Source organism: Ambystoma mexicanum, chromosome 3q (assembly GCF_040938575.1).
Source record: "Ambystoma mexicanum isolate Mex_15411 chromosome 3q, UKY_AmexF1_1, whole genome shotgun sequence".
In the NCBI taxonomy this organism is placed as follows: Eukaryota; Metazoa; Chordata; class Amphibia; order Caudata; family Ambystomatidae; genus Ambystoma; species Ambystoma mexicanum.
Window position 1 is genome coordinate 308,966,254 of NC_090926.1, and position 24,652 is coordinate 308,990,905.

At 47.5% G+C, this 24,652-nt stretch overlaps 1 protein-coding gene across 1 annotated transcript in view; it reads left to right on the forward strand.

Moving 5' to 3' along the window:
- Positions 1–3,909: 3,909 nt before the first annotated feature.
- FKBP11 (FKBP prolyl isomerase 11) overlaps positions 3,910–24,652 on the forward strand; it is a 100,996-nt gene continuing 80,253 nt past the window's right edge. The window contains exons 1-2 of the mRNA XM_069653845.1: positions 3,910–4,157; positions 5,222–5,284. Coding sequence (XP_069509946.1) covers positions 4,026–4,157; positions 5,222–5,284 — 195 coding nt within the window. The 5' untranslated portion in view covers positions 3,910–4,025. The remainder of the gene's footprint in view (positions 4,158–5,221; positions 5,285–24,652) is intronic.

Sequence of the window (24,652 nt, forward strand, 5' to 3'; positions counted from 1 at the left end):
CTGTGCTTTGATCATTTCCTTTTGTTCTAGTTATAGACTTATTTGGAAGTGATAAAAGGGGCAGAGAAAAGTTTGACCTTGCAGTCATAAGAGGTTAAACGTAGCACTAGGAACTTGGATATCATAAAAATCAAAGCCTGATTGACAGCAGTGGGGTAGGGAAGTTGCATTAGGTTGGCAAGTGTAGCCAATTCATTGGCCAGTAATCGCATCTTTTGTATGTTATGCCAAAAGTCTTTTATACTGAGTCAAAAGACCACTGCAGTAGTATCGAAGCACCCGGGAAAATAAGATCGAAGCACCCGGGAAAATAAGAGGTCCAGGCTGTGGGCTTGTATTGAGGCAAGGGAACAGGCACAGGATCATGATGCCTTGTGAACTACAGATACTATGAAAGTGTTGGAGGACTTGGGGCGAGGAAGACGGGTGTTAGGGAATGCATTTCATTCGGAGGGTGCCAGAGTGGGTATCGATGAAGAGGTTGAAGGATGTGGGAAGTGGAAAGGCGAGAAGGTGCATGGGCTATATTAACTCTCCAGAGGCAAGGCAATGGGAGTACACATTGCAATGGGTTTTGTTTTATGGCCTGGATATCAGATCGGCTGCAGAGGAAGGCATTCTGGATGCTTGGATTGACAGGCGCTCTACTGTGAAGTTGAGGGAAATCACTGGCAATGTACAGTTGGTATTGAAACTGAGCGAAATGTTTTTGCTCGATATTTTTTTAACCACTAAAATGTAGATGGTGAGTTGGGATTAGACAGTACTGGTTTGAGTGGAGGGCAGTGGGGATGTGTGGTAAAACAATTCTGTAAAACAAATTCAAGGAAAATAAATGTGAGCAACAGATATACATCCCTCGAGAAACAGATTTGAAAGGTAGTTTTGGACATATGACAGGAAGGTGGTCTGGTTGAAGGGGCATTGTGTGGGGGAAGTTGTCAGTACTGGCACATTATAAGATGCCAGTTTTGATCATCGTATATTTAGGGTAATTACTTGTTGAGGAATAACTACAGTCCTCATCACACATGCGAAAATGGATTTGATGCAGTTTAAGCAGGGTGGGCCACTAGGGCTGGACAGATAGCTTGTGTATAATGTTGTTCTGCAGACGTTCATCCTTCTGAGGCGATTAAATGGGGTTATAATAACACCTGTTCATATAGACAGAACCGAGATGGTGTGGGTGGTGTTTCTGCAGATGAAGAGGCATGCCACTTAGCTCACCCTCCTTTGAAAGGTATCCACCTGGGACTCATACTCAGCCTCCCAATAAGATCCATCCCTTTAGCAGGCTTCCGTGGGACCACCCACTGTTAGAAGGTTCTTCTTGTTGCAAATCTTCATCTTTCTTCATTTGAGCCACTCCAACCCCCCCCCCCAGAAGAACGGCTGAGCTTTTGGGATTTTTCATTCACTTTGAAGGTGACTAAAGTTTTCCAACCTCACTGCCCTGTTGCATTGTTTTATGTGAGTCACCTTTTTTGGTAACCAGTACCGGGAGACCTCGCCCATTGCTCTGGCATCTAGGTTTTTCTTATGACAGCACCCCTCACCTTCTGTCAAGTCGTTCCAGGGGGCAACAAGGGCGCCTTCCCTATGTTGTTTTCGGGGCACTGTGTAGCCCAGGTGCTTACAAGTCAGGAGTTGTCACCCCCTTTTTATGACATACTTATTTTCCTGTGCAGCACAAGCCATCTTCTATGGAGTGTGTTGGGGACACTTTGTGTGTCCTTTTATTTAGCAAGTAGCAACACTTGTGTTACTTTTCACGCTTGCCCTCAACAGGCTGGTAGCAGTTGATATTTTTTTTAGGATGCAACATCATGTGCTGCCTTTTTAGGCATGATAACGAATTTAGGAGGACCCAATGCTTAAAATGGCTACTCCTCGTGTTTTATGTCTTGTTCAAGGTGGCACGACCATTGTTGCCCATCCTTCCACCTTTCTAGGTATGGAAGCGTTTTCTTCCTTCGTTCGTCCTTGCAGGCTTTCCCCTGGAATGCGCCAGAAGGATGACCAGTGTGTTTCAGCTGGGAGTAAACGGGGAGGGGTGCTGTCCTCCCCTTATCCACATTCCTCAAGATGCTGTTGTTGGGCAGATCCTAGGAGACTGGCTGTCCCCTATTGGACAGCCACCTCCAAGTTTGAATGTCGCAAAGTCCCTTATTAGAGGGATGGGCTAACTTCCAGTCTGATTTCTGGATATAAGGAGAGTAGCTGTACCCAGGAAAAAAGTCGAGCACCAGAACGGGAAGAGATCCAAAGAAGATGACCATGGGATGCAGTAAGACTGCTGCAGGAACCAGAGGTGGCTCAGCCAACACCACCGCCTTTCAGACCTCGACCTTCTGTGCGATATGGGAGACCTTTGCAAGGTTCCCCCCACCCTTTGGCTGGTGGGCCGAACCAGTCAGCTGTCCTGCTCGACTTGGAACACCATTTATGGGCATTGGGAGCTTGCTTCGCCTGCAACACCTGGTACCTGTCTTGCTCTGCTGCAAGGACTTGCACCCAGCCTGGGTATTGGAATCTTTGTGGGCATCCTCTTTGCTCTGCTGGAACCCTGCTGTGCTGACCTTCGCTAGAAGAGGGTCCTGTGAGGAAACCGAAAAACACCAGCTGAGCGGCCGAGGGCCTGATGACCCTGTCCTGGTCAATGCAAGATGTGCATCCCTCCAATCATCTGTGAGGGCCTTTGCTACATCCTGGCACTGACCCAGGCTGCTGCCACTGCTGTCCACGGCATCCAGAGGAGCCAGAAGACAACAGCCGCTGAACTCCCTCAAACCTGTGACCCTGTACGTCAACGACGGTAAAGCAAGTCTTCCCCAGCGATTCCAGATCCACAGGGTCTGTATCTATCTTTGTGGAACCTCCAGGGGCTGAGATAACATACCTCCTGACGCGCCCCTATCTCCATTGGCCTTGCATTGGGTGCAAAGTCCTGCTCGCCTTACTGTTATCTGGGGATGACCCTGGTACTTGGTGGCCGGGCCAATACTTCTAAGCTAAATCTGCTTGGATACCAAAGGTGGTAGCTGCATCCTACAACATCTACTTTTCGATTTAAGCTGTTTATGTCCTAATCTGAATACTACATTTTGTCCAAACTTGCTCCTTTCTTTGTCTTGAACGCCCGGTCAGATTTCCCTCTCTAGTACTACTCACCTGAGACTCTAAATCACCTTTTGGGACGCCTAAAAACACTGTGAGACTCTCACTATATGTTAAGTTTACCACAAAAATGTCTACAGCCATCAAGAAATGTGCAGCTCTACATTTATTTCAGTGTGAGGTCGCCTGCTTTACAGACCCCAAATAAAGTTGAGAGGTAAGGCGGCAGCGTCTGGAGAGGTGGTTTATTATGTCCAGCTGTGGTTGGTTAGGAGAACCCGAAAAATATGTGACATTTTCTGAGAATTGGACAATTGAAATCTTTGTTTTTTTGGAAACACGCTCTGGAAAGGCGGGTTTGGGAATGGTGAATCATGGGGCACCAAAACCACGCCAGGGGAGGGTATGTGTCTTAATCACCCTTAATTACAAGGTTTGGGGGAATGCGCAGGAACCTGGATAACTCTGGGATAAGAGGGTATAGGGGACTACACGTTGAGATTGTGAAGTTCTCGCCACTGGCCAACCCGGGCAGATTCTTTGTTCCACATCCACAAGTGCACTCATGAAATATGACGCTGCGCGTCCGCTTCGAAAACGCAGTTCCGCTCCCGTGAGGTGACGAGGGAAGACACCGTGTTGTCTCCGGCTCTGAGGGCGCCTCCGGAGCTGCCCTGCCGGTGGCGCAGAGTGAAGGGGGAGCCTCGAAGAGCTAGGGGCGGGCCCTGCCTGCACTGGAGGAGGCCCCCGGGGTATCGTGGGCGGCTCCTGTCGCCGGTGAGGCGGGCCCGGCCTTCTGGGCGTTTCCCTGGCTGCTCACACAACTTCCCTCCTCTAGCTCCTCCCCGTGGGCACTTTCCCCATCACCAGCCTCTCCCTCTCTCTTTCTGCCCTCGCCCTCCACCATGGCTAACATGCTGCCTCCCATCTCCCCGTGCCTGCGGGGGCTCTTCCTGGTGCTTCTTATTCTCTGCCCCCACCAGACCGGGGCACAGACTGACGAGGAAACTCAGTCTGAACTTCTCATAGAGACATTGGTGAGTGAAGCACTGATTTCGGTGTGACAGAAAGAGCCCCATACCTGTAGCACCACCCCCCCTCCCGCTCCTGTACCCGCTTGCAGCACACAGCTCTTCCAGCAGTGTGATGCTTCTCTGCTTCATGTCATGTATCTTATCCACACCTGCGCCTCGCCCCCAACCCTGTGGCATTGCTTCTTCACCCTCGTATATCTAGCACTCCGCTGTCCCCGTAGCGCTGCCCATGAACATGCAGCACTGTGCTACGCACACATGTCACTCGCAGCACTGTGTAGCGCCCCATCCACAACTTTAGTCCAGGCCTCGTGTGTGTGTATATATACCTACATCAGCTCTGCCCCTCAGAAAACCATGCATGCTCGCCCCATTTACACCTGTAGCCCTCCAGCCCACCCAAGCCGTAGCTATCCCTCCATGTAGCACCACCCTGCCCCATCCACAGCTTTCAACCAGACCTCCTACACACCTGCAACAGCACCGCCCCCTCCCATTTACATCTGTAGCACTTCAGATTTCCACACACGTGGTATTCCCCCCTGAATATGTAGTACTTCTGTCCACACCTTTAACACTGTTCTGGGAGAACCTGCTGCATGCACAGCTTTAGCCCGGGGTGTACACCTACAGCAGTGCTGCCCCCTGCGGGTTACATCTGTAGCGGTTGTGCCAGGTCCGCACCTGTAGTATTGCGCTATCGACACCTGTACCAGTGCAGTCCTCCAACGCTACACCCCTTTCCCCTCTCTCCCATCCCATACTCTTTTCTCCCCAGCCCCCAAGGCTTGCAATCTGGGGCCTCTCTTTGACAGAAGTTAATCCTGTATGGTGCATTCCTGCTCCAGCTTCCACAGGCGGCACTCCACCACTCCTCCTCTTGTTTCAATAAGGTATTAAACGTTGTTACCTCACGGTATTTCCACCTCCTGGGGCTACCGAAAAAAAGTGGGGGGACTCTGTCCACTTGCGTGTACGATCAACTTGAGCCCTGCTTATCAGACAAAAACGCAAGAGTAGCATCTCCAGAGACATGCTTTCATTGTCCCCCCCTCTCTCTATTGCAGGTGAAGCCGGATTCCTGCTCTGAAACCTCCTCCTGGGGAGACACGCTGCACATTCATTATACGGTGAGACTGTCTTGTGATGCAGGGTAGAGGACCGCCAGTTTTGAAATTGTAAGGGGCGGGGGTAGCAGACAAAGACTCCGAAGGCAGTAATGTTCACTCTGCTCCGGTGATTGACGGATTCAAGAGTAGGAGACCAGACATAAGGAATGTTGCATAATTTCAGAAATCATATTCACAGATTACATTTTTTGAAAGAGTTTTTTCCCAATTGCATATCATTTGCAGGTAGAATTTGTCTGGCACACATATCTAAGAAAACTCAGACAGCTTGGTATCTGCTCTCCCTCCTGCAGCAAGTTAAGCCTTTCCTCCCTCTGGACAGCTTTAGATCCACTGTTCAAGCAACGGTCCTATCTCACCTGGATGGGGGCAGTGCACTCCTCTAAGGTCTCCCATTCTCCCTTGTGCTGCTGAGAAGTGTCTTACACGAGGCTGCATGCCTTATCAAGGGTCTACACAGATAAAACCACATCACCCCTGCCTTCATAAACCTTCAGTGGCTCTCACTGCACGCACACATCACCTTCAAGTCTTGCTGCATCATCTATAAGGCAGTCGCCCTCAAGCCACTCAGCTACCTCGCAGAGAAGCTCACCACCAGAAGCCAGGACACATGCAGACTTTAAATCCACTGCTGCAAAAAGTAAAGGACCAGAAAACAAGCCTTTTCTGCCTACGCCCCAAGACTATGAAACCTCCTCCCCAAAAGCACCAGACTCGCCCCCACGCTCCTACAATTCAGAAAAGAGCTCAAGACCCACATCTTAAAGGGATCTCTCTGCCTCAACACCTAGGCCATCATATTGCCCCTCACGCCACCTGACTGGCAAGGCACCGCCCGTCTCTCTCCTACCCGCCGCCCGGTACAGATTTACCCCTCCTCTGTGCCCTTCTGTATCCCCCCCTTACTGTATATCTCTTCTGTTGTTACCTCTGAAAAGCGCTCTGTTGTATATCTGTACTGTTGTACACCTCTGTAAAGCACTTTGTTGCTTCTCAAAGCTAGGTCCATGCTAATAAAATACCATAATAATCATAATAAAAGGCTATTTCAGCTAGGCCACACATGTCACAGCACCACTCACTAGCTAACCCTGAAAGTCCACCTTAAGTTCAGAGCACTGAGACGTGCCTTGTGGGTATTCACATTCTTTCAAGAGCATGCGTTTTGCTCCAGAACATTCTTAGTCTTATATGGAAGCACTGCTTTATACATGGCTTTATCCCTCCGCAGCTTTTGAGGATGAAGATATAGTTTACAGTTTCTGAAAAGCGAGCATGCATGACAACACCCCACAAAACAGCAGCCCATGTTAATGGCATTGAAAAGTGTATCTGGGCTGAACTGCATTACAGGTAGAGTTGTGGTTACTGGGTAGAAGTGAGTGAACAGTGCGTGACAGTGGGGAGGGATCATGGGACAGGTGTTTTGGGGTGCAAGACACCTATATGAACACGCATGCTCTTTGTGGAGCGGGACCTCCCCTCTTGAAAGGGGTGGCTGTGGGCTAGAGGCGAGGCAGAGTCATGGAGGAATATGCCTGGCAATTTCCAGCTGGCATGTTTGGCACAAACAGCGGAGCCATATGCCAGGAGGATGTGAGCTAGTTTGTTTGCTAATCTTAAAATGTGGGTATTTAAAGCACTGAGAATAAGTAATGCACAGCTTCTAGCATAATTTAGGCAAAGTACACCAACCCAGTGATTCATGAGTGTGGGTTCGGGAAAGTGCTTGTCGTGGTTTTCAAAATCGCAAAACTTGCATAGATTTGGCAAACCCTCCACCAAGGCCCTGTGGTGCACGTGGAATGTCAAAGTAGCATAGTCCTGATGGACCAGAGAAGAAGTAAAGGGTTTTCCATGCTAGAAACATTTAATGAATTTGTGATTAAATTGAAAGTCATGGCACACACTGGTATGCATGATATTGAAATGGGTTGGTGTGGGAATCGCCCCATTGGAATATAAAGTTCCTAATGTTCAAGCCTGTCACCGTTTTCTAAGGGTGGTTCAGCACAGGCAAGGTTTGCTGTCTCTCTGTGTTCCTCATCTCTTATCGGATGGGCACCCCATATCTCAGAAAAGACAGGTTAGGGCAGGTTTTTGGTGGGTGGTTGTAGCACCTTGTTTAAAATCCTTCATGCCTCTTTGTGGAAATGGGAGGCAGGCCAGAATGTGGGAGACCCCAGGCAGAACCACAGTTTTGGGACAGGGAATTAACAGACCCAGGAGAGGGTGCATTGTGGGTGCAGATGGACTTGGTCCCCCCTCTGGCAATAACAGTCAGGCTACACTGAAAAATGGGAACACAAATGAAGGCATCAAAGTCTTTGCAGAAATCAGGAAACAATGTATTACAGGCATAGAAGCAGGCTCATTGCCAGCAGAATAAGTTAGGAAAACTGGACACAGATGATTGTCTGCACTGGGCTGCGGACACAAGCCTGGGCATTGATGCCAGGCATACAAGATAGGCACACCCACTTGCATGATACCTTGGGGAGGGGATGGGGAATACCCTTGGATGCAGGGGAAAGGGGGGAGAAGGGACACCAAGGGAGGAAGGGAAGGGTTGAATAGTGTGAGGCTGATAGAAGGGGGAGAGACTTGGGCCCAGGGTGGCAGAAAGACAGATAACAGGCCCACTGGGGTGTGAAGAGAGAGGAAAGGGGAAAGAGAATAAGAAATAGAGGAAGGAGAGAGGGAAAGAAAGGGAGACAGGGAGAAAGAGAGAGAGGGTACACCCCCGAGCTAGCCTCTAACAAACACTCAATCAGAGCCCTAGAGAAACTGTGGTACAAAAACCATAACTCGGGAGGCCTCACCAGCCTCAAATCTCTGTGCGCAAACCGTAGCATTCTGATTACCACGGCCAACGCCGCTTACTACTCCACCACCATTTCGGCAGCCTCTAACAGGAAAAAATGCCTCTTTGAACTAGTAAAGCATTGTATCAAACCCCCGCCCGGCACTGAGGTACCAACAACTCATGAAAAAGGTGACAAAATCAACACATGGAAAAAATAGACAAAGTCTGTGAGACCATCAAATCAACCTCTCACAGCATTAGCATCTCATGCACCCCAGCACGCATACTGACCCTCTGAACCGTATTCTCTCCTTTCCCCCGGATCTCCTAAAAATGTTTGCCTCCCTCAAACCTATTTCTTACTCCGACGATATAATTCCGGCCTCATCATTAAACAATTGATGGGCCTGACGCTCAATGTGCTCCTCAGCCTCAGCGCCTCCCTCGCAGAAGGATAATTTCCAGACATCCTCAAAACTGGTCTCATACGACCTCATTTGAAAAAATCAACCCTAGATCCAGACGATCTGGTCAACCACAGGCCCATTACCAACCTCCCGTTTATTGGCAAAATCCTGGAAAATATAGTTGCTACACAACTACTCACCAGAATCGAACAACTCCACCTCCTAAATGACTATCAGTCAGGGTTCCGCCCAAAGTGTAGCATCGAACAGCCACCTTCAGCACCTAGAGGACAACTAGAGAGACATCGGGGCGCTCACCTTGGCTGAAAACTGGATGCACAAACTACACAATTGATGACACGGTTCTCAATGTGTGATCTGTTGAAGGCTACCAAAAATGTCTTCTCAAATACGTTTTTGAGACTTGGTATGACTCCATTCAGTTCTTTTTCTCTGCAGGTCACGTGGCGGTATGAATTTGTTTCCCTTTAACTTATTTTTGCCATCAACAGCTTCAGGCTTTAAAAAAAAAGGTTTGGCTTCTAGCAGCCTTGCCCTTTCTTCCTTAATTGTGGTGCTGACCCCTGCCAGGCATTCCGTTGCAGCGTTCATCGCCCTCTCACCTGGGGTACAATGGTGATGGTCCCTGCATCTTTTAGTTAAAAGAATGCCTGGTGGGGTCGGCACCACAATTAAGGAAGCCAAGGCGAGTTCGCTAAGAGCCCAGGCCTATTTTCTATGCACCAATGCTTCAGGCTTTAGAAAAAAAATGCCTTGGCTTCTAGCGGCCTGCTCGATGGCTATCATGGGACTTTGGGGAGCACTGACATCGACCGTGCTCAGAAACACTTTTCAGGAACTGCTGGGCTCGCCTCGGCCCACTTACAGCTCTGCAGAGAGGAAAATATTTTTTTCACAGCTAGCAAAAGACTAGGGATTGGAATGGTAATGGCTCCAGGCTCAGAATGGCGACTGTCAATCATGCTGAAAATGACTAGCATTCCTATAGGTAGGAGCCCTGATGACCTAATCAGTAAGGGTAAACAGGTATAAAAATAACACCAGCTTCTCAGCTCACTCATCTGAACAGCATCCTTCCTGGACAGCTATCCCACTGCTTATTCCCCTTTACTGTCCTCCCACGAACAGCCACTCTGCTGCTGGTGGCATCCGACAAGGCCCTTCATCGGCTGTGCAATGGGTAAAATTAAACTCAAGGCCACGGTCCATGCGACTCCATGCCGGATCACGATTTGCTGACTGGGCACAAGCAAGAACCCAGGTAGAGAGCCCATTGCTTTCTGTGGGCAGTGTCCAGGGTCGGACTAGGACATCAAATCGGTCCAGGCACCAATGGAAAAAGTGGCCGTACAATGCGTTACTTTTCAGAACAGAATTGTTTAGTTCTACCCAAGTGGGTGTTTTGGTTCAAATATTTTGCAAATAATGCATTTGAAATTGTATTCGCTTAGCAACATTGGTTAAAACGAGTGTAGCATGAAATTGGCCCACTATGGGCAAAAAGGTGGCCTGTTATGCCATGCTAGAATCATGGGCTTGCACTTCGGGCATTGACCTATAGGCCAGTCTGTCCTGGCACTGTGACCTTTACTGCAAGAGCAGGAGTGATGGAGGAAACGGTTGCCACACTACAAATGTAACGGTTGTTACGCTGAGAGCCTCGGACCGGCGTTGTGCTTAAGTTTGTTGCATGCCTGTGGCACGCCGCACGGTCAGTCGTGCCACAGGGCGAACCCCTTTCTTCATTCTGGGCATTTTTCACCCATGTGGTGAAGCACTTGGGAGGGTGTGCAGCCAATCTCTTGTTTTCACCTTTTTTAAATCCTGCATAAGTCACATATCCTTTGAGGGAGGTGATGTTCTTCACGGCCAGGGCGGGTGGACATTGCTCTCTTTCCCCCAGGGTGGCCACCCTCAGGCCTGCCCGGGCTCGGATTAATCTGTAGGGCAATAGGCCCATGGCCGAACCAGAAATGCAAAATGCTGGTGTGGGTCCGTTTTTTGGTCAAAGTGAGACACTTCTTCGGCAAATGTGGCCCAGTATGTGGAGTTTCATCACTCTGCGGCAAATAGTTTTGACCAGTGTTGCTGAATATTCTTTAAAGTGTAGAATTTGCATCACATTTTACCCAAAAACTCCCCCTTGGGTACTATTCAAACAGTGGCACAAAAGGAATGAATAGCCATTTGCAACTGTGGGCCACTTTTTCATTGGTGCCCGAGACCATTTTTTGTCCCACTCCGACCGTGGGCCTGCCACAGTGGGTCCATCCTTTGCGATCTGCGCTGGGAGTCCAGCTGCATGTGCGATCGCTTGTCTCAGTGTGCAGCAACCCACGTGACATCAGTAGCTTTGCACAAGGCCACGTGGCCTCCTAGCCCAGGCCAAAGAATGCCAGGAGGTGCTGCCTGGGGCAGCAAGCTCTCCACTGAGCCTCTTTCTCCCACGACCATCGCTTCCAAACGATCACTGGCCCATACCAACATTCAGGGACACTAGAGGATGACCAGTTCTCAGTCCAGTGACCTTGGGGTCCTAAGAGACCCTTATATTGGAGTTCACCATTGCTCAACCACTCCATAGCTCAGAAAACAAATCAACAGCTGGTTAAGCATTCATTCCCAGCTACATAGTGGGCCTACATGCCATTGGCCTGTGTGTGTTTCTGAATCTATACGTCTGGTTACTGTGAATTCAGAAGCCCGGGAAATGCATTGACTGACCCGGGGTCACACTTGCACTTACTAAAACCTTGCGAAGATGCAGCACAACTCGTGTTGCACTTTTAGGGGCGAATGATGGTGAATTTTTCCAGAGAATCACGTGTGCGGCTGCTGTATAGGCCTTGCCTTTCTACGCTGCTTGGGGGTAAACGAGTAAAATAAATAAAACTCACTGCTACCCCTTAGGCGCTCTGTTTAAGCCGGTGGTCGCAAACGTTTTCATACCAAGCCCCCCCTTGAGTAAAAGTTTTGTTTCTGGGCCCTCCCATCTAGGGGTTGTACCCTCTCCAGGGCCCAAAGGATGTTCGGGGCGAGGTGTGTTGCCATTCAAGATAAGGATTAAGGTGACTGTTTTTAATAGAAAAAATAAGCAGTAGAAACGCTGCTTATATTTAATATAAAAAAGTAAACTTGATCGGTTTCTAAGGAGTCTGCCGACCCCCCAGACATCTTTCGGGCCCCCACCCCCAGTTTGAAGACCACTGGTTGGGGCTGGGGCGGAATGAGGAAACAGGGGTGCCAAGCATCTTCTCTGAGGTGCCAAGCCAGCTACAACTGTAAACTGAGGAGGGTGCGGTGACACGTTTGCTTTAAACGAACCATAATGCCGTCCAGTTGAATACCTAGGGCACACATGCAGAATTCCTGCCAACAGGCCACCTGTGTTACGTCACCCTTCTATTCATAATCCTCTCTGCGCCACGGCCTTTAACTCTGTCTCTGGGGCCTGTAATGCCCAGTCCGACACCCCAGACCGCGGCCTTAAAGCGCCATTACATTATTGAAATGTCCATCTAAGCAATGGGTCAAAAGGGCCTTAATCGCCGTGAGGAGGCCTACAGCTTCTGCACCAGCAGTCTGCATCGGGGCTCAGTGTCTTCCCTGGCCAACATGCCAGCCTGGCAATGCTCGCTCCATGGCACCGTTCCACTGCGCAACGCGTTTCCACTTTATAATGGCTTTCCAGCCGAGGAGGTTGGGGTGTACCGGGCGTTATTGTCATTCTCCTTGGAATGAGCCCTCAGCTTGGCATTGTGCCCATAATGCGGGTGTGGGTCGACTGTACCCATTGCAGCCTCTCTACCCTGGGGACTCGACCCACAATAAATCAACATTACTGCAATAATCACAATGTGATTGATAACAATCCTATTATTCAGACGGGACAGTTCAGGCCTGTCCCTCGCAACGTTCCACATGTTCACTGTATGAAACACAGTAGTGTTTGTATAGTATTGCCCATCATAGCATGTCTTGCTAATTCCTCTCCACACGTGTACCAAGGCCTCCTCCTATACAGGGGCAGGGGAACTGAGTCAGGCGCGTTCCATGCGAAACGTGTGCAAGCGATGACTGTAACAAACTTTCCAGCACAACGCCACATAATTGACAACAACAGGCCAGACCTGGGGTGCTGTCCCATGTCCCAGCAATATCTCTTGTGGGAAGCAGATTTGTGTTACTAGGGGAAAGGGGGCGCGGGCGGGGGTGGTGCAGGATATATATACTTCCTAGTGCAATCATTGAGTACTTTTGCCAAATTGGCCCCACGGCCACCAGGGCATACTTTTTCAAGGTGGACTTTAGCTGTTATCTTGGATTCTAAGTAGCAGGATCACATTTAAACATCCTCCATTCTTATTCATCTTTGAACGTTTTGAAGACCATTCGAATCCACGGAAGCTGCCCAGCACCAGATAACTTTCTGGCATCCGGCTCACACGAGGGACCATGTGCCGACACTGACCTGGGAGCTTTGATTTAAAAAAGAAGTTTAAAAAAACACTTCCCTCAATGGTTTCTTAATTGTACCCTTACCGTTAGTCTTTAATAAATTACATAAATTAAGGCAGGCCTGTCTGCCTCTGGACTTCAAAATGGTGATACCCAAGTCAAGTTGCACAAGCTCCTGGGGAAAGGCCAGGCCTAGACCCCAAAGTGAGCAGGAACTGTGTTCTACTTGGTGTATTTTTAAACATTAATAGTTCCTCTTGGGACCGAATTCAATGTATTGTGGGTGGGGGGCCGGTTTCAGATTTTGAGCCCCCTAAACCTTTTGCTGGCTTTCTTGGGTTTATATTTTCATTTTTGGCTAGAAGCCTTCTACTGAAGACCTCCCGTCAATGCAACTCATTTTAGATATGCTGCCTAGCCTGTATGGTTACCAGGGCACAGGCCCATGTTGACCCTGGGTAATTTCTATCACCCAGAACGCTAGTTTGGGAATAGGCTGGTGGCAGCTGTGTAATTTCCTTTTGTTTATACCATGCATGTAGCCTTTTACTGTGTTAGTAGCCAAATACCCATATATGGTGACTATTTGCATACTAAGTCATTTTAGTAGTCCTACAACCCCTTTATTTTGCTTTGTGACCTTTCTTTGTTTGTCTGATCCACGAGAGACAGCTAAAATGGCCACCCAGCCGGTGCAGGCTCTTTCGGAGCCCACAATGGCCTCTCTGGGTTTCACTTTAAATTGGCTTGGGATCTCCTAGACTTCCCCACATTCTCATGGGTGTGGGTGTGTCTGTGTGTTTCAGAGATGGGCTGGTCAGCCCAGATTGGCTAGCCGCCAAAGCCTAAGTGCTTCATGCCTAGGGGTTAGTGGGCTGGCTTAGCCAGCCCCTGTGTGAATGTGTACATCTGGGGGAGACCCTGCACCTTTGTGAGATGAATTGCCTCACCTCCACTGGAAGACTGTTGGAGATGTGCTGCCCCCGAGGGCCCTGTTGTGGATATACTGGCTGTGCTCTTGGTCCTTTATTCTCGCATCCCTGCTTCTCTGTGCTCGTGGAATCCTTTGCCAGACGCTCCCATTACTTCCCTCTGGCATTAATTGCTGCATCCTATGACCTTCGTTACTAGTGTCCTCAAGCCTCTGGAGGCTGCTTTTGGCCCTGGCGCCTAAAGGTCTGAGCCCCTCTTCGATGTGGTGTTCTGGAACTTTGAGTGGCAGCTGCTCCCCCTCCTGTGCTCTTTGAGGGGTGCACTGGATCACCTCCTGCAGATGCCTTGTTCGCGGGACCTTCTTGCGCTGCCCACACAGATCCTTTATTCTCCTCGCAGGCCGGCTCTGACCTCCTGAATGGGGTCTGTTTAGCCCTCGTTTGATGCTGCCCTCACTGCCGCGGTGTCTCCTGCTTTGTGGGTCGTCAATTTCCTAGTGGCATTTATAGAGCGCCATATATGATATGATATGACAGGTAATTTATAACGTGCCTAATACCCAGAGGTTTCTAAACGCGGACCGGGGATTGAACCTATGGTGCTCCGTGTCGTCTTGCTTCCAAGGCGAGCACGTTGCCCCTGAGCTATCATCCCGAGACTATATCCCGAGATATAATCTGAACTCCACATCAAAGCACACATGTGAAGATGGCAATTTAATAGAATAAATACATTTTCAGAGACTTACAGAAAAGCCGATAACTGTCCACCAACCTAAGACCCCTGGAGCTACATTTAGCTCTTGGGATCTGAAGAAGATGAAGATTGTCTGAACAAAGGGATTGACATGATCTGTATGGATAAATCCTGGCTTGTAAATATTCCGGAATAAACCATGCAAGCATTTAAAGTCCATACATAACATTGTAAACCTCCATCTGCAGTTTACAGGGATCCAGCGCTGGGAACACTGAGCAACCGGCACAGAGGAATATTTAGGAAGGCCAAAGGCCTGTCGCGCTGCCACATTTTGTACCCTATGTAGACACGAAAGCTGACCATCAGAGTTCCCCATGTACAGAGCATTGCAGTAATCCAATCTGGCATTAATAATGACAGTGTCAATGACCGTATTGGCATGATCTTTGTTCAGATAGGGAAGAATGCATTTAATTCATCGTAATTTATAAAACTGTTGATTTAACTCTAAATTAGATCGTCAGTGAACTTCAGGTTTTTTTTTATCTTATCAGTAAAGGAAAGCCAAATAAAGCCAGTGTTGTGTACAATTTTTAGCTTTGTCAAGATTATGTTAAGGGCCAAAAAGAATCATTTCTGTTTTCCCTGTATTCAGTTGGAGTCGGTTATGGAGCATCCAGCTCTCTTCTTTGTTCAAGCAATTAATGATGACGTCAAAGTCTACCTCGGGTTCCGAACTATAAAGTAAACCTGTGGGTCATCAGCATACAATTGGAACATTAGGCCCTATTTAGTAAAAATTCACAACTACGATGGACATATATGTTAAAGAGAATGCGTGACAGTGGGGTGCCCTGAAGGACACCAGAAGCAGTCCCTAATTTAGTAGGTACAAATGGACCCAGTCTAACCCGCTTGGACTGCCCGTTCAGGAAAGACTGGAACCATGTTAACGCAAGGTCCGACACACCCATTCTTTACGATAAATGACTCAGTAAAATGTCACGGATATATCCAGTACAACCAACATAGAAAGAAAGCCATTGTCGGCATTAACAGGATATCATCCCAAACGGTCAGAAGAACAGACTCCGTGCTGTGATGAGGACGAAATCCCGATTGATGACTAAATAGTTGGGAATGGCCATCGATGTATCCCTGTAATTGTTCCATCACCACCTCCTTCAACATCTCCAAAACCCACAGCAGCCGAGCGACGGACCTAACATTTTTTAATAGAATGGGGTCCAAAGAGGGCTTCTTAAGAAGTGGCGAGACTATAGATTCTTTGAGCGGGTCTGGGATAAAACCCTCATCCAATGAGTTCATGAGAAAATTACAAGAGCATCTTCAACTCAGCATGCGGGGCATGGAAGAACCTTGCATGATGTGGCTGTGAAAGTCAAAAGTCATACCTGATGTAACTCGGGTGGTATTGGGCACATTATTTAGTACTTCATTGCTGCTGAGACTGCCCGGTCTGGGTCCAGCCTCCATCTGGGGGTCTAGTCGCACAGACTGGAGAAACCCACCAACACCTCGCCAGACCAAATCTCGCTCATGAAGCCTACTGGTTCACCTGTGCCTCTTGGAATGCTTCTGCTGCAGTCCGCACCATGAGTGGCTGACCTTGAGTCCCTAGACCGCAATTTCATTGTTGGTCCCGGCTCCCAAGGTCTCCTGGCTCTGAGTGCATAGTAGTTTCTGTCCTCCCCTAGTGTGACTGCAAAAGGCATAGTGAGTGTGTGCCTCGCTCTGCAACCAGCTCTCACCAGGCCTTTAGTGATGGAATCAGGGTCTGGACTTCTTCTGGAGGGGTGCCTCAGACTCCCCAGCCTGCTGCTTGCCTAATATTCTGCATCTAGGGTCAGTACATGACACTAACCTTGATTATCACTATAACTACGGAAGACCTATTGGGTTTCTCCTGTGAACCCCAAAGGATACGTTTTGCAAGCCTTTGAGAACTCACCTAAGATGGCTTACGTGGCATGTTATCTTTGTGCCTTTTGGATAACAGGAGCAGTTGGCCAATTGTGTGCATGTTTACATTACTCCTGTGATTGTAGATGCAATTCCCATTTAAAAATCGCTGCATTTCACGCTGGTTTGACGTTGCCAAGATTGTATCTAGGAGGGTCTTTCTATGAGGCAAACGTGGCCCCGCCCAGCACTGTATTTGCTGTCTTTATCAACACTTTCTATGATTCCTCTGCCTTGTAGTCTTGGGAAATCCTGTTTACCCCCCCTCTCTAGGAGTATAGCAAAGTGTATAATAGGTTCCTGTCGGGTAACTACATTCTGCAACACCTCCTAGGGGTGAGTTTGGTCTCTTCCTCTTCCCAGACCCTTTATTTCTATTTAGTTTGGCCTATAAGCCGAACCGATTGCATAAGAATCCAGATTCAAAGGGAGAAATGGCATATGAGGAGGGACACGCGGCGTGTGGGCGTTGGTTGTTTCTGTTTTTACTTGTCGTACTTATCTGAACTGTGGTTACGTTGATGCAATACTTATAATACAGAATGCATACATTGTTCTTCATATATCTGTGCAGTGTTTTTCCTTGTCTGGGATTAACCGTAACGTGCACCAGCCCCGCCTCTCCTCAGAGTGCCGCCCGACTGCTCTGCTGCGTTACCACTGAGAGAGCTTTGGTCAAATGCCCCCCCCCCCCTCGCCTCCCCCACCCCTGTGCTGTGTGAGAAGACTTCTTACACCCGTCATCAAAGGACTTTTGAAAGATCTGATCTAACCGTTCCACCATACTTTGCAAGGCAACTTCACATTTCCGCAACTTTTGTTACGGCATTTAAACCCATCTGCTTCATTTTACTTAATAGGTGCGTACTCTGAAGCGAATCACCCCCCTTGGGTTCCCGGGGACCAACGCGTACCTAACACTTGTTAATAAGTGCTGCTTGCTTGCCCCGCTCTATTTTTGGCTGACTCGAAGGTGTGCACGAGTATTGGTCACATAAAGACAGCTACCGCCGAACCACCGGTGTACACAACAGGCAAGTGGTTGCGCTACAGGAATTCTCCTCCATCTTCTGAATGTAGTCTTTGAAAACAAGTAGTGACTGTGCCACCAATTTCCTTTACAAATGCTCTATTGTAAATTTAAAAAATGTGGAGCTGCTGAAATTTAAATCGGGGTCAACAACACGTATTTTCTAGAGTTTTCAAGATAAAAAAACCCCAAAAGCCATCAGAGCACTTGCATCTAAACGGAAATGTGTTTGACTAAAGAGAACAAAGTGCAAAACAATCCATATGACACCCTTCTCTGGCCATCCCACTTGCATGGCCGTCTACCGCCCATAAGCCCCTTAACACATACAGTGCCTTATGGTCCCACTTCCTAATCTCCGGCATGATAACAGCTCCACTGCTTTTATTTTGTTGCACCTTTGCTAAGTTTGGGCTAGTCTCAGCTTCTAGGAGGGGAAATAAATACATTTTCTGCACCCAACCAAAGGATGTGGACAACCTTGCCTTCATGAGTGGAAGGAAACTCAGGCCACCATAAGAAGAGTCCCAAGTTTACAAAAGCTGAAGTAAGCAGGCTTGCCATCATCTTTGGGTTGCTGATACTTGTAGTTTTGAACCCTCAATTGCAGAAGTACATGTCCCAGAATGCAAAATGACCATGGTATGAGTGAGGTGGTCACGCATGGCACGGCACAGCACCACTTGAGAGTTCTGAGGGCCTTGTGGGTTGAGCAGGATTTCTTTGGATGTAGGTCTTCCATTGAGTTAGATTTTCTGAGCTGTCAAGCTGAACCCTGGAAGCCAGGGACAGGACTCTTGAGTTGGAGGGTTTACGCCAACCGCAAACACCTGTGAAAAAAATGGGGGTTATTCCGCGAGTAAGCGGACCTGTTCGGTGAATGAGGCCAGGATCTCTGAGCTGGAAGTGGTTCTGGCCTAATAGTACAAGGGGGCCACTCACGGAGCTACTCTGTATTGCACAAAAAGTAGGCAGGAGGCCCACACCACATAGAACCTCTACAGACATTTAAGCACAACACAAACAGCCTTGTCAAAGGAGACCGGGAAAACTGACTGCCCCTTGGCACCCCGCCTAGCTTCCTTAGCAAGCGGTGATGTGCCACCTATCTATGATAGTGGATAGGAAAAGAAGGCGGCATTACAGCTAGGATCTCTCCCAATCACCTTACGGTATGTGACAACGTTTTTTCACAAGGTGGGTGTGTTTAGGCATAAACCACACGGTAACACTACAGGCACCATTTATTAGGAACAGGAGTACACTTAACATAGACCCATTAAAAACAGACGGCACTCTCTAGGGGCCTAATGCTTTATTTATCCCCGAGTATGGTTCCCTGGAAAGGGATGTAAAAGCCTCAACTTCATACATCGAAGACGTTTAATGATTGTTCCAACTAGTCTGACAATCAATAAGGCCAGGCTGCTGTTTCCAGTTGACAGTATCCCTCACACGGAGTCGACCGGTTTCAGCGACAAGAACACAATGGGGGTAGCTTCTTCAGGGCCGTCTTCCTCTAGTTACTATACCGAGTGTTGTGCCTTATGCAAAGAATCAATGGCAATAGCTGGTGTTTTTGTCATGCTGTAACATTCCTTGTTCTCCCATCTCTAATTTTCGCACACGTTACATTCCTACTGTATAGAGTCCACCCGGTTCATTATTTAAGTAGCAGCTGATTATTAACAAAACCAACCCTTACCTGGGTGACGCGTTCAGAGGAATACAGATCATCTATTGCTTCCCACAACATAGAAACACAGAACGTTATTTAACACAATGCCACACACATCATCTCTCCAAAGCCTTCCCAACTCGGCGTTCACACTTTTTCTTGTAAAACGTCACAGTGCAGGCAAGCATGGCTGCTTCCTCTGATTTCGCTTTGTATCAACAAAGCACATTACAATGGATAATTCCCCCCCAAAAACGAATACAAACACGATTTTCATTGGCACATTTTTACACAATACGTAGATGGAGTTGGGTTAGGGTATAAAGAAGGTGGGGGTGTTTTTTTTGGGTGGGTCTCCCCCCACATTAAACATTTTTGAAAAGTAAAAAAAAAACAAACATGTTCGAAATTCGACCCCAAATATTTCTGGTCCTCGTTTTTCCCCCAGCATTTTAAGGTAGAACTTTACAATGAGCAAGATTAGAGATTGATGGCCCAGAGGGGTGGGAGGACTACTGTCCATTTAAAAGATCTGAATGGTAGGGATAATACATGGGAGGGGAGCATAACGTTGGCAGAGGAGTGAAACAAAGACTCTGGCAGGTGTCATTCCAATGCATTGTATTTTCTTTCACTGTCAATATAGTTTTAAAAACTCACAACCTTCTTGTAGGCTTTTATTGTGATCTTCTAGCCAGGATGGGTAAAGTAAATCTATATGCTTGACATGTTTCTAAAACGATTTATATAATGTCAGGTTAGTGTCTTATCTAATGTGTGTACTTTGAAATGCAATGCTATACAACTATTATTTCATCTTTTCAAACCAAACCTTAACAAATACTTATTAAATTGAAGATGGGCAGATAAGGGGCCAAGTGCGTAAATCTCGGACTGGGCTCAGATTCTGATTCCACCACTTAAGCAAAGTGTGTGATCCTAGGCAAATCATTTTATCTCACCGTGCTGTTTCTGCAAACATTGGAATTCCTGAGAAAATAATCCTCCCGAACAGAGGGCAGATTTTGGGGATCATTTTGCAATCTCCTGGAGCGGTAAATGAAGTGTAAAAACCATGTGTTTCACTCTACGGATTTTCAAGGTTTTGATTGGCTCTGTTGAGGTCCCAGGATGGAACTTACATTCCCACAACCCCACCAGCTCCACCTTTCCAAAACAAATGCATATCTGCCAGTTTATGATTCTGATGATGCACAAATGCATTAGATTTCTATGGAACCCTCAAGATTTTTGAAACTGGTATAAATTGGCACATTCCATAGGAATTCATGTAAATGTCTTGTGCCATGCGCATTCATGGCATGATGTATTTGTGATTGCAGTAAAACGTTCAACGAATGGCCAAACTCAAGTTCGACTGAATTTCCATGCATTTGCACTTTGTGGGCCAAGCAATGCAAATAGCATAAGAGGACGTGTAACACGCCACTGATAGGGAGAGCAGTCCTCTCTCTGCAGTTAGCAGAGGGAAGAAAATGACCCCCTTCAAACCAAAGAGCCAGGTCTGGTATGTTGCCCTCAGCTTCAAACCTTATCCAAAAGTTGCTCTGCAGATATTTTGCTAAGTTATACCCCTATCTGCTATAGCCCACTACTCCCGCTCATGTCTGTTAGATATGGCACCGGCAGGTACTGTTTTTCCCCTGAATTAAGATTTGGCATGTTGCGCTCCTGTTGGAGTTTCTTACAGCTCTAACACACCTCCGAGTGCCTTGTTGCTTAATTCACGCTCCTTGGTCACACATTCTGATCATATTTACAACGTTATCTGTGACGATGGTCCAGATATACTCTGTTTTACGGAAACCTGGCCAACAGCCACCTCAGCCCCCATGTTTCCCCAATTCTTGCCTGAGGGGTATAAAATAATTCATGAAGAAAGAGCTGCACCCTATGCGGGTGGGGGAATAGCTGTTATATTTAAAGCCACCCTTAAGGTTACTACTGTACCGGTAGTCCATGATTTGACCATGGACACTTATGGTGTGCTTGGAAATCTCGGCGGTCGACTTTGTTCATTTTCTGCTGGTCTATCGTCCGCCTGGCCCTTATACACATTTCCTGCTACCTTTCCTGAAACTTGTGGCTTCTCTTCACCTCAAATATGTAAATCTTATAGTGCTCGGTGACTTTAATATCTGCTTTAACCCTCCTCTTGTCCCTACTCTAGTTGGTGTTTTTTAGGGTTTTGTGGATCTGGGTTTAACCCAACATGTCACTGAACTCACCCATCCTTGGGGGGGATCCTGGATCTTATTTTTTGTGGAGTCCCGTGTCTGGTAGGCTGCCCCTTAGTGCCTGTCCCGTGGTCCGACCACTCTCTGATCCCTTTCGCTGTACCCCTTGGAGTTTCCCCTCCTACCCTGTCTAGAGGCACAGTTCTTAAGAGGAAATGGCATGGCATTGATAAGTCTGTCTTGGCATCTGCAGTGAAGACTAAATGTCCTAGTGACTTGCCTGTGGATTTTGCCACCCTATGTCAGGCACAGCTAGCTACTGCAGATCAATTGGCACCCTTTAAAACCATGCAGCTGCATGGCCGCCCGTCTCAGGGATGGTTCACGGAAGAACTGAGAGTGGCTAAATTGGGCTTCGCCAAGGAGAGCGCAAGTGTCGCTCTTCTTGTAGTCCTTGTGATAAAGTGGCCTTTGTCTTGCTTTCCAGAAACTATCATCTGGCTATTAAGTCAGCCAAACAGAAATGTTTACTCTCAAGATTGAAACTGCACTCAATCGAAGGAGATATTTGCAGTCATTGAATCCTTTTCTTCCACAGCTCGCTTTCTTCCCACACAGCCTTCTCAGTCACACTGTGATGCACTTGCTGAGTTTATCCATGCCAAAATTGTTAATATTCGAAACAATTTGAATCTCACGCAGGTTAGCCCTGGTGTGACCACGATCTTAATTATGTAGGTATGGACGCTAGTGAACAACTAGAATCGAATGGGATGACCTGAGCAGATCCTAGCTACATGATAATTGGAAAAATTTAAAAAGGAACCTGAGGCCTATAATACTCAATGATACAAAGGCCTAGTGTGATGGAACGCAACATCTAAAAGCACAAGGTGCCAATCTTTCACCAGAAGACTAAGAGTTTATTGTAGAAAGAAACAAAAAGAAGTAGATGGGAGAAGACCATTGTTGTTTAGAATAAAGAGGAGGAAGAGCAAGAATTCCTATAAGAATTTGGGAATCTGCAGCAAGAACCAGTAAAGGCCTCAGAGTCATTACAAGGAAAGAGAGAGTACTCTCCCCAACTAAAGAAGATTTTTAGAGTTCGACACAAGACACACTCCCCTGAAGAATATCCTACATTGCTGTTTAAAAAGGACTGAAACTTGTACAAGTCGTTTTTTTTAGATACACCAATAAGAAATAAGCTGAAAGTAGTAAGGCAATGGAATCAAAGTGTCAGTTGGGTACACATTTTTGATCCTTTGAAGAATTACTGGACTATGATGCACTTATGGTGATTCTACTTGTGTTGTTTTAGCATTTTGTATGTGTTCAATGTATCATGATCATTTTTATGATTGTCTTTTATGAAATATGTTAATTGATTACTAATAAAATTTGTGATAATTATTGAAATGTTCCACTTGATGTGGGAAGAGTGAAGGGTGACACTCTAATAATAAATAGGACTTCTTTTTGTATATAGAATATATATGTCCACAGAGCAAGAAGTCTGTTTATCCCTAACTGTGTTTCAGAACCGTTTTTTTGAGAACAGAGAAGTGACTCATTATGGGGCACAGCCAGCCAGCTACCTCTGGTTGTCCACCTTCCCTGTATTCTCTGATGAGGCCGTATTGCAGGCCATCGCTCACCTGAAATCCGCAGCCTCATCCGACCCTATTCCTCTATTTATTCTTAAAGATGTCTTGCCTGAGATTATTCCTCTGGTGACCAAGGCGGTCAACCATTCTTGTTGCTCTGGTGTAATTCCCTGAAGAACTTAAACAGGCTATCGTGGTCCCTCTTTTAAAGAAGCTGTCACTGGATGCCTCTGTTCTGTCCAATTTCTGCCCTATCTCTCTACATTCCTTCTTTATGAAGCTTCTTGAGGCCTTGATATCTCCACTTCTTTCTGGGTTTCTTGAGTCCTCCTCTGTGCTTGACCCCTTTTAGCCGGGTTTCCGCCCCGCTGAGAGGTACAGAAAGTGTCCTAGTTTCAGTAATGGATGATATGACCAGGCTGGTCGATGGAGGTGGTGTGGGGTGGCCATAATTCTGCTTGATCTATCGACGGCCATCGACACTGTCGACCACCCCATACTCCTATCCCTCCTGGCCTCTTATCGGCATCTCAGGTTCTGTCCTGGCATGGTTTACCTCTTTTTTGACTGATCAGGGCCAGTCAGAATCTTTACCTCCTTTTCTCTCTATTCTCTTTCCGGTGGCGTCCCCCAGGGCTCTGCCTTGTCCCCACTGTTATTTAATTTCTATGTGCAGCCTTTGGTTGACCTCATCACTCTCACGGCTTCAGGTGCTACTCATACGCGGATGACAAGCAGCTCCTGGTCCGTTTAGATTGGGACCGTGAGGAGGTGCCATCCTGTCTGTGTGACTGCCTGGCGGCTGTGGGGGAGTAGATGGGCAGAAATTGGCTCAAACTCAACTGGGACAAGACTGAGGTCCTGGTGGTGGGTGCCTCCTTTGAATCCTGTTCTTGATCCTCGGCCTTCTGGCCATCCTCACTGTATGACTTTGCTGTTCCAGTGACGGTAGTTAAAAATCTTGGGGTCAATCTCTCTGCTTCTCTGTCCATGTCGTCACAGGTAAGTGCAGTGTGCTAGACTGGCCACTTCTTACTGAGGGTCCTTCGGAAGATTCTGCCCTTTCTTCCTCCTTCTCTTCACCCTCCCGTTGTGGCTGGACTATTGTAATGCTCTCTACCTAATCCATCGCCTGCAACTGCTGCAGAACCTGGCTGCTCGGACAGCCACAGCCACCCTTTATGGTTCCCACATTAGCCCAGTGCTGCGTTCTTTACACTGGCTCCCGGTGAAACAAAGAATAGTGTTTAAATCTTTCGGCTTGTTCACCAGGCATACTACCAGGCTGGTGCCAATTTCTTGTGGAATAAATTCACTCTTTATATTCCTGGCTGCCCTCTCCAGTGAAGCAGTGACTGTCTGGTCACTGTCCCCCGATTTGTCGTGTAAGAGTGAGCGGTCGAGACTTTTCGGTGGCCGCTAGTAAGTTATGGAATGGTCTCCCTTTTACTTTGATGCTGACCATGAACCACCTGCACTTCCGACGCTTGTTAAAAACTCTGCTCTTTCATTAGTCCCCTAGATTGAAGTTGTACTGCTGTGACT